The sequence below is a fragment of the Natator depressus genome, chromosome 1, assembly GCF_965152275.1.
Source record: "Natator depressus isolate rNatDep1 chromosome 1, rNatDep2.hap1, whole genome shotgun sequence".
NCBI lineage: Eukaryota > Metazoa > Chordata > Testudines > Cheloniidae > Natator > Natator depressus.
This window is the reverse complement of record NC_134234.1, coordinates 110,855,887-110,865,006: the sequence shown is the minus strand read 5'-3', so window position 1 is coordinate 110,865,006 and position 9,120 is coordinate 110,855,887. Positions and strand designations below refer to the sequence as shown.

The 9,120-nt window shown below is 40.1% G+C and overlaps 1 protein-coding gene across 2 annotated transcripts in view; it reads right to left on the bottom strand.

The window, feature by feature from the left end:
• Positions 1 to 3,300: 3,300 nt before the first annotated feature.
• Positions 3,301 to 9,120, bottom strand: part of CDC16 (cell division cycle 16) — a 64,469-nt gene continuing 58,649 nt past the window's right edge. The window contains exons 17-18 of one of the 2 annotated variants that reach the window (XM_074964245.1): positions 8,212 to 8,302; positions 3,301 to 4,654 (exon numbers count right to left, since the gene is read on the bottom strand). In XM_074964245.1, the coding sequence (XP_074820346.1) occupies positions 4,389 to 4,654; positions 8,212 to 8,302 (357 nt within the window). In that variant the 3' untranslated portion in view covers positions 3,301 to 4,388. The remainder of the gene's footprint in view (positions 4,655 to 8,211; positions 8,303 to 9,120) is intronic. The other variant, XM_074964236.1, reaches the window with a different exon arrangement.

Here is a 9,120-nt window from a genome sequence, read left to right as displayed (position 1 = left end):
CTCCATCTGTAAGTAGGAGAACGGGACCTGGAGGAAGCCCTGGACTCTCGATAGTGAGACCCAGGGACCCACCTCAGATTCTGATGAAATGGAATAGTCTGAAAACCAAGGCAGTGAAGTACTGAGGGTGGGCATGGGGGGGCTCTTGGAGATCATGACCAGGATCTATGCTGGGAATGCAGCAGCAGAGGAAGCATGGTCAACTTCCTAGCTGCTGGTACCATGCAAAAGGTGGAGCTGGCACCAAAGTGGAGGATTATGAAGAAAGCAGTACCAGGCATATGATTGGTGGGGCGATAGCAGAATGCAGTCTATACACTTTTTGTCGCAAACTGTTTATGAGAATAAGCTGTTAACAGGAAAGTTTACACACAAAACAAAAAAACCCTAACCAAAATAAAAATATATCTTCTTCCAGGACTACCCTGTAACCATCCCAAAATATCAAACTTACCTTTGAATGTTGCTTTTCAGCTTCTTGCAAGCAACAGAAAAATAATATCCCTGTACATTTATCACTTATGTCCTCTTTACCCAGAAAAACAAAACACAGATTGCTTATGCATGTTAGGGTGCAGGGGAGACGATTAGGGGACAGTGGCTGGGTATGTGTCTGAATAAGGAAGAGAATGTGTCTAATCATGAGAGGTGAGTGTGTACAATACTGGAGACGGGTGTGGGGGGGCGAGGTTAATGGGGGATGTGAATGTTGATGGTGTGTATAGATGGTGATGTTTGTTTTTTCCTTTAAAAAAAACAAACCAAAAGAAACAAAAAAAAAACTTAGTAGGAGTCAGTTCTGAATCTTTATAGCAGCTGTATTTCAAATTTTTAAAAAAATCCTTACAAATGATTTATTCATTTTAACTATTTTTGGAATGTGGCTTTACTTTGCATAATCTGTACTTCAGCAACTATTACCAACTCGGTTAACAAACACACCAAGATATATAGTATCCAAAGTGCAATACATGGGATACAGAAGTCACCTATGATAACATATTCTAAAATGACTAATTTATTGCACAAAAAAAAGATTCCTAGGGAAAATGGTAAAATACTTTTACCAAGTATTTCCAACCTCTGTTTCTGCACAGACAAATTGACAGGTGATGACAGCAGCAACAGCTCTTCTGGCAGAGCCAGGTCCCCCAGATTCTCGTTGAGAAGACAGCCTCTTCTGCTTGGATACAAAATGCTCTTGCTATTTTGGAGAGGAAAAAAAACGGTTGGGAAGAAACGTCAGCCTGTAGCTGTAGAAGAGCCGTAACTCAGCTGACAGTTAAGTTAAAATAGGAGAGGAACTGAACATTCAACTGCAGCCTCCTTTACAAAACACTTTTAAAAGTATGTATGTGAACATGAGACTATGAACTCTCCATTTCTGACTTAAGAACTCCGCCTAAGAAAAAGCTCAAAAATCGATTTAAAAAAAAAATCTATATATAATGTGCCTATCCATTGCCCTAGGCACATGTACATTAAAAACCTTCACAAGACTTTTCAACCTCCTCACCCATTCAGCAGAATAAAATTAACTACATACAAAATCCCCCTTTCTTTCCTCACCCCTCCCAACCACTCCCCTCCCCTCCCCCCCCAAAACCCTCCTTCTCAAGAGTCTAGTAGAATAGATAGGCCTTGAAGCACATCTTGAAGATGAAAAGATTCTGACTAGTTTGAGCCAATGTGTTTGTTGCAGGAAAGCAAGATCCAGACCTTAGGGACCTCTTCTTGAGAATGCCCAACCAACAGGAGCTTCCTGTCTGTCTGAACTGATCAGGTGTTACACAGTTCCTAGGTACCAAAGAAATAGGAGCTAGTAACCCTTCCTACAACAGGCTCTCCTGGTGTCTGACCTTTATTTTTTCTATACGGTGCCCCAGCTGTGTGGTTTCCATGTCCAATTCCCACTGAGCAGGGGCTCTAAGAAGTGTTTTTGTTTTTTTTTTGTATTTTTAATACTGGGTACCCCACTTCAACGCATGTTTAGGCCAATTTCCTAGCCCAATTTCATGCAAACTTCTGGAATTCTCCCCTTCTGCCTATGCAATCCAAAGAACAATCTGTACCTCCCTTAAACTGCAGTAGAGGGGAACTAAGGATATGAGCACCCCCCTCTGAGAGGAAGATGCTCTGGAAGGAGTTTCAGAGGGTATCAGATGCAGAGGATTCCCGTCCCACATCCCTTGTCCAACTGGACTGACCAGATTCAGTCCTTGCTGAGAGTGGGAGTTTGCCCCAATTACAATTATTGGCTATACTCTGTTGGACAGCCCAAATACAAGCTTGTGCCACCACATCTTCACCAGTTTATTGTTACCAGTGCTAGCTAAAAAAAGCTAGCATGGGTATGCCTATCATGCTACAATCACACTTTCATTTTGCAGTGAGGACGCACCTTAAGAAAACAGCATGAGGGAAAATTGCATCTCTCAAAGTTTAGTTTTTAAAGAGATAAAAGAATTATGTTCTCTTCAGAAGCAACAGCAAAACAGAAAGGGGAGAAAAACCTAAAGCTCCCCACAGAGAAAAGGTCCAAAAACCAAAGGAAAATGCCTATCTATTGCACAGGGATGTGAAAATATCTAGCATATGTGATGAGTGTTTTTCATCTATAGATCTCAAAGATCTTTACCAAGGAGGTATCTATCAATATCCTCAACTTTTCAAAGTGCTGTGGAAAGATCAATTAATATATGTCCCAATATATAGCATTTAACTAATAGCACTAATTCTATAGTCTTCCAGTGTTTGTTCCTTTTGGGGGCTTTCTTCACATCTTTCTTTGATAACTATGAAACAAATGATATGTCGGGTAGTTTTATTGTTTTTTTTCCCTAAAAGCACTGTCAGAAATGATTGACTTTATTCCAACATAATATTTAAGGTGGCTTGTTAACCAGATTTATAATTGATAGATTAAATTTTAGGCCTATTACTTGATTCTGATGTCTAAAAAGTGAATTAATCACCTTTCTATCTCAGGAAAAACAACATGTAACATATATTTGCTGGTTCCTGAGCTTTGAAGTACTCAAAACAACTGGACTGCTACACTATTTTTCTTCTTCATGAGGATTTTCAGTTCTATACATTATCAAACACAAAAAAACTGTTAAAAGTGAGCCAAGGTTGCTGAACTTAATTAACAAAACACAGATAAGTTAAAATTAAAGTATCCTGAATTAAACTACTTAAACTTAAACCTCCCCCTCCCCAATATTCACAAATTTTAAGGCAAGTAAGGATGAGGAAGAAGAGAGGGGAGACGTTTATACAAAACATGGTTAGTATTCATTTTAAGCAGGAGCACAGAATGGCCCTACTTAGTTTATTGGATGGAGAAATTATTTGTGTTCATAAAACACAAGGTTGTTAATTGTAAATAGTGATGCACAGAGCAGATTCAAAAATAAAATACCACAGAGATTTTTTAAGTACTGTACACACACCATTCAGTTATATCTTTATCTTGACAAAATAACCAAGTGAAATGTAAAGAGAATTTCTACAGCCTTATAATCAGCACATTCTGCCTTGCTTATAATCAAGCTAACTTTTGAAAATAATAGCTCAAGCATGTCACTGATTTCAGAAAACTGTATCAGATGTATCTATTAAAATATTTATGATACTCTGAATATTTGTGCCATTCACATTTGTTGCCTGATCAGCTTTCCCAAAGCAGTTCTGCTTACATCTATCTTCCAGTAGTTCAGTACAGATGGCAAGATGAAACGATTATCAAAAATAGGACAAAACAGAACCCATAATATCCACTACCCATGCTTAAAAAGCTTTGACATCTATTTAATATATAGCAAATTAGATTCAAGCTGATAAAAAAAATTGCTCTCCACAAATGCATGTACAGGCTGAACAAAATAATGGATATTTTTGAAACCATTCCGGTCTTAAAAGTATAAAATATTATATTAGCAACAAAACCCTAGTTATTTTTGGCTTATGACAGAGTGTTCCTCACAGACAGGTTGAAAACTTAGAAGCCACAATAACTATATAGTAGCCCTTGGCTACTCAATTTGATGAATATTGTACACTTTCATTTTCAGGACATATTTTTAAAGTTTCACAGTCTTAAGAGCAGTCACAGGGTACAGTAACCAGTTTTAAAAACATAATATATGAATTTCACCTTTTATTCCATTCTGTGAGGTTATTTTGTAGAAACAATAAAATTGGAAATAGTCTGTTGGAAATGAATATTATTTAACAGTCTTAAGATTACTTCTCTGGTGTTAAGTGTAGAGAAGTAGTTGGGATTTGTATAAAAATAGCAAATTCCTGAATGCATGACAAAGGAACAAAAAAGCTAAATCCAAATGTTTTACACTTTTACAAAATGAGATCTATACCAGTGTTAGTCATGAACTATGGTCTGACATGGACGTTTCTAACATCATATCACTTTCATTCATTTCAATCTCAAAGGTTTCTTCTAATGGACGAGTAGTATCTGTAGTTTTCCTTTGATTTGATGTTTCCAGTGTCACAATACCACTTTCATCCAGCGTTTGTCTTTCTATATCAAATTCCCTGAAATCCCAGGGAGGTGAAATAATGTTCTTTAATGTCTTCATAGTGTGTACATCAAAGTCATAACATCTTAATTTGTCCTTAATTTCTGTTCCTAGAAATAAACAAAGTTATTAATTACTGTCCAAGTGAACATTCCCAAGATTTCACATCTCATAAAATATTTAGTTTACCAGCAAATAATCATGCCACTTATACATCCACAGACCACTGACGAGAAAGTCCATAAACTTTATGCTTTGTGCACTAGAACCAGTGCAAGAAGCCACCAATAGTAGGCAATCTCCTGTCTTAAAAAGACTCAAGGTATCCCAATATATTGAGTACAATTCAGCTTCACTTTTCCTAGAAGACCTCTTTCTGTTAAGTGACTGGACAGAAATTAGTTTAAGTCAGTTTTACCCATATATAGCTCAATTATTACAAACTTGTATCCTTTAGTCAAATAACTGTCTAGTACATCAGAATGTATCAACTGACTACATGTGCAATAAGCCCTAACATTTAGAGGAAATGCATTTCCAACTGCTTTTCACACTGCCAAACCAATTTGTTGGAGTGACAACACAGACGTTACTTCCTAATTGGCTTCAGCCTCATTAACATGCTTCACGGTATACTAACTCTATTATTCACCATGGAGAAATGAACAAGTTCAGTGAAACAGAAAAGTGTGTGTAATTAGGAAGCTGTGTGTGAAAAACTACTTCCGTACTGCATAAACATCTCAAACTTTGACATAATGGGGGGGCTTCATTACCTCATGTGGGATCACCTTCCTGTTTTTTAAAGTATTGATTTTGGAGGGCGCAGGTTTATGTATCCCTCCTGCTTCTACAGGGGACAAGTGTGATATTCATTCACTACCACAAAGACATGTTAGCCAGAGATTCCCTACATAAACTTATCTTATGTATCATTTGTGAGCAACTCCTACAGATAATATTGCTCTTAAATATTGATCATTCCCCACCGCCTTAATCTTTAAGCTGTGACAAGCAATTTTTATTTAAAGAAACAGTCACTGTTTTGCTAATAAAAAGACATTTATTTTTCCTTTTTTTATTCTTTGCTCTTTGCTGTCTTCACACAATTACACTTCAGTAATTTTCAACCAAGAACTCTCCTCTGTCTTGATATTTACAAAAAAAATTTGACAGTGGCTATAAAGCTGGTGTGCTGTTATCAGTTCAAATGAATTCCAGGTCAGTAATGAGGAAAAAATTACCACCTAAAAGCTGCTTGGTGAAATAAGTCGATAGCCTCAGCCCTGTTCTTAGTGGACGGGACATTAAAAAAACCCATTATTATTGACACTCCTACTGAAAGCCTGAAGTGTCCAAGGATTAAATGAGCAGGGATACTGAACTAACTGTTCATCCTTTAGAGATGGTCCCTTCCCAGTCAAGCAGCAAGCAGTCTGAACACATTTTCCAGTCTTCTTTCCTTATCCCCCTCTGTATCTCCAATCACAAAGACCTCTAAAGTTTAAAGCAGTCTCTATCTTCTCCATATTCTACCTTTAAACACATTTCTTCCAGGAATCAGAATCACAGAAATGTAGGACTTGAAGAGACCTATATTGGTCATATAGTCCAGTCCTCTGCACGGAGGCAGAACAAAGTATTCTCTAAACCAAGGGTCTCAAACTCAAATGACCACGAGAGCCACATGAGGACTAGTACTTTGGCCTGAGGGCCGCACCACAGACCAACACCCCCCCCTGCTGCCCCGGCCCCGCCCCCACTCCACCCCTTCTCTGAGGCCCTGCCCCTGCCCCACCTCTTCCCTGCCCCATTCCAACAGGCCCTGCCCCTGCCCCACCTCTTTCCCTGAAATCCCCACCCCAACTCCGCCCCCTCCCTGTCCCCAGGGGGTGCACCAGGGGGCTCAGGGTGCAGCAGGGGGCTCAGGAGCAGCGGGTTTGGCTGCAGGAGGGGCTCAGGGGGTGGGTCTGGCCCAGTTCGCACTGGGGGCAGGGCAGGCTCCCTGCCTGCCTGCCCTGCCCTGCCCCCACGCCGCTCCGGGAAGTGGCTAGGACCTGGGTGGGGGGCATAGGGGTCTGTGTGTTGCCCCGGCCGCTCCTCCAGGTATCTCCCCCAAAGCTCCCATTGGCTGGGAATGGGGAATGGCAGTCAATGGGACTTAACAGTTCAGTGGGACTTAACAGTTCTGGAATGGAACTCGCAGCAGATCTTACACCGGTCCTTTTGGTGACCTTCCCCTAGGCACCTTATACAAGAAGTGTGGGGGTCACTCTTTGGCATGCGCTTAGCGCAGACCTCACAAGTTTTGAAACCCAGGGACTGCGGCATACCCCTGGTTCCAGGGAGTCGGAAGGGGGGGGGGAACCCCCAACTAACTACTATACAACTAACTAGAGAGAACTATACACAAAAAACGGAGATAAAGGCACTTGCTAGGCAAGAGCTATGGGACGTTCCGGCTAACCATCACTGGTGGTAAGAAGGAACTGAGAGGGTGGCGGGTTGGCAGGGCTCTATACTGAGCGCCATGAAGGCACGACTCCAGGGAGCGCCCATGCCAACTCAATGGAGGCTGCTATGGGAAAAATCTTCTGGCTACCACGCACGTGCGCGTGCACACACCTGATTGGAATGGACATGAACAAGCACTCGAAGAAGCACTTCTGGTTAAGCCAAGATGGTCCTTTATCATATTTCCTATCTTTTTTACGCATTAGGATAGTTTGCTCTTGTGCTCTTAATAATGTTTTTTTAAAAAACTGCCAGCTCTCCAGAACTCTTTTTTACATTAGATTTCCTTCCTTTCTACTGTGTCCATACTTGTCTCTTTACCTGAATCATCCTGTGTTTTGTCTTTGTCTTCAAGCATTTTGCATGGTGACATGTATATTGCTATGAATGATTATTAAAAATAGATGCTAAAATAAACTGTCCTAGAAGCCATTATTTATGGTATCAATAACTAGTTTCTCCAGCAGTGCCAAGATTCAATCAGTTAATATTGGAATATAAATCTCCTCCACAATGGAATAGTCTTTAATGTCCTCCCTGTAAAAAAAAATCTTGTCCCAGATTTATATTTTTTCCTTTCTGATCTTAACATAAGACTCTTCCCACTGAATTTAATGAACTCTCTCTTGATTCAGTAGCTTGCTACCAATTTTTTTTTCTGATTTTCAGTTAATATTGGAATATACATCTCCTCCACAATGGAATAGTCTTTAATGTCCTCCATGTAAAAAAAAATCTTGTCCCAGATTTATATTTTTTCCTTTCTGATCTTAACATAAGACTCTTCCCACTGAATTTAATGAACTCTCTCTTGATTCAGTAGCTTGCTACCAATTTTTTTTTCTGATTTTTTTTTATTGTACATGTAACATTAGATTTCAGAGTAGCAGCCGTGTTAGTCTGTATTCGCAAAAAGAAAAGGAGTACTTGTGGCACCTTAGAGACTAACCAATTTATTTGAGCATAAGCTTTCGTGAGCTACAGCTCACTTCATTGGATGCATTATGCTCAAATAAATTGGTTAGTCTCTAAGGTGCCACAAGTATACTTTTTCTTCATGTAACATTAGAGGATCTTTTATGGGATACACATTAATTTTTTTTTTTTTACTATTCATAATTTTACTACATATAGCGACAAATGATATACTTACCAATGTAAGCTTCAGAATCACCAATATACATTTCTATGCAGTGTCCAAGCATGGTGACTGAAAAAGTGTCATCCCTCCTAAGACCAAGGGCCTGTAAAAAACAGAGTACAGAATATTCAATAGGAGAAACAGATATTTGCAATATCATAGCATCATAACTTCACACAGTTTTTTCTCTTCATTTTTATGTTTACTTTAGTTGCTGCTGCAGATTGTGTTCTTCAATCGTAACAGTCTTCACTATAAAATGAGGCTCCCCTTCCAACAAACGAACAAAAAATACTGCTGCTTCTTTAACTGACAAACAGTTAAGATTTCAGAGCCATTATATTTCAAAACTCGTGGCGATCGGGGGAGGTCCTGGACAACTGGAAAAAGGCAGTATAATGCCCATCTTTAAAAAAGGTAAGAAGGAAAATCCGGGGAACTACAGACTGGTCATCCTCAACCCAGTCTCTGGAAAAATCATGGAACAGGTCCTCAAGGAATCCATTTTGAAGCAGTTGGAGGAGAGGAAGGTGATCAGAAATAGTCAACACCAAGGGCATGTGACGGAGAGACTGCCGAGACCCATCAAGCCCTCAGATTGCTACCCCTTCCTGCTTCTCCACGTGGGCACCAATGACACTGCCAAGAATGACCTTGAGCGGATCACTGCAGACTACGTGACTCTGGGAAGAAGGATAAAGGAGTTTGAGGTGCAAGTGGTATTCTCGTCCATCCTTCCCATGGAAGGAAAAGGCCTGGGTAGAGACCGTTGAATCGTGGAAGTCAACGAATGGCTACGCAGGTGGTGTCGGAGAGAAGGCTTTGGATTCTTTGACCATGGGATGGTGTTTCCAGGAAGGAGGAGTGCTAGGCAGAGACGGGCTCCACCTAACAAAGAGAGGGAAGAGCATCTTCGCAAGC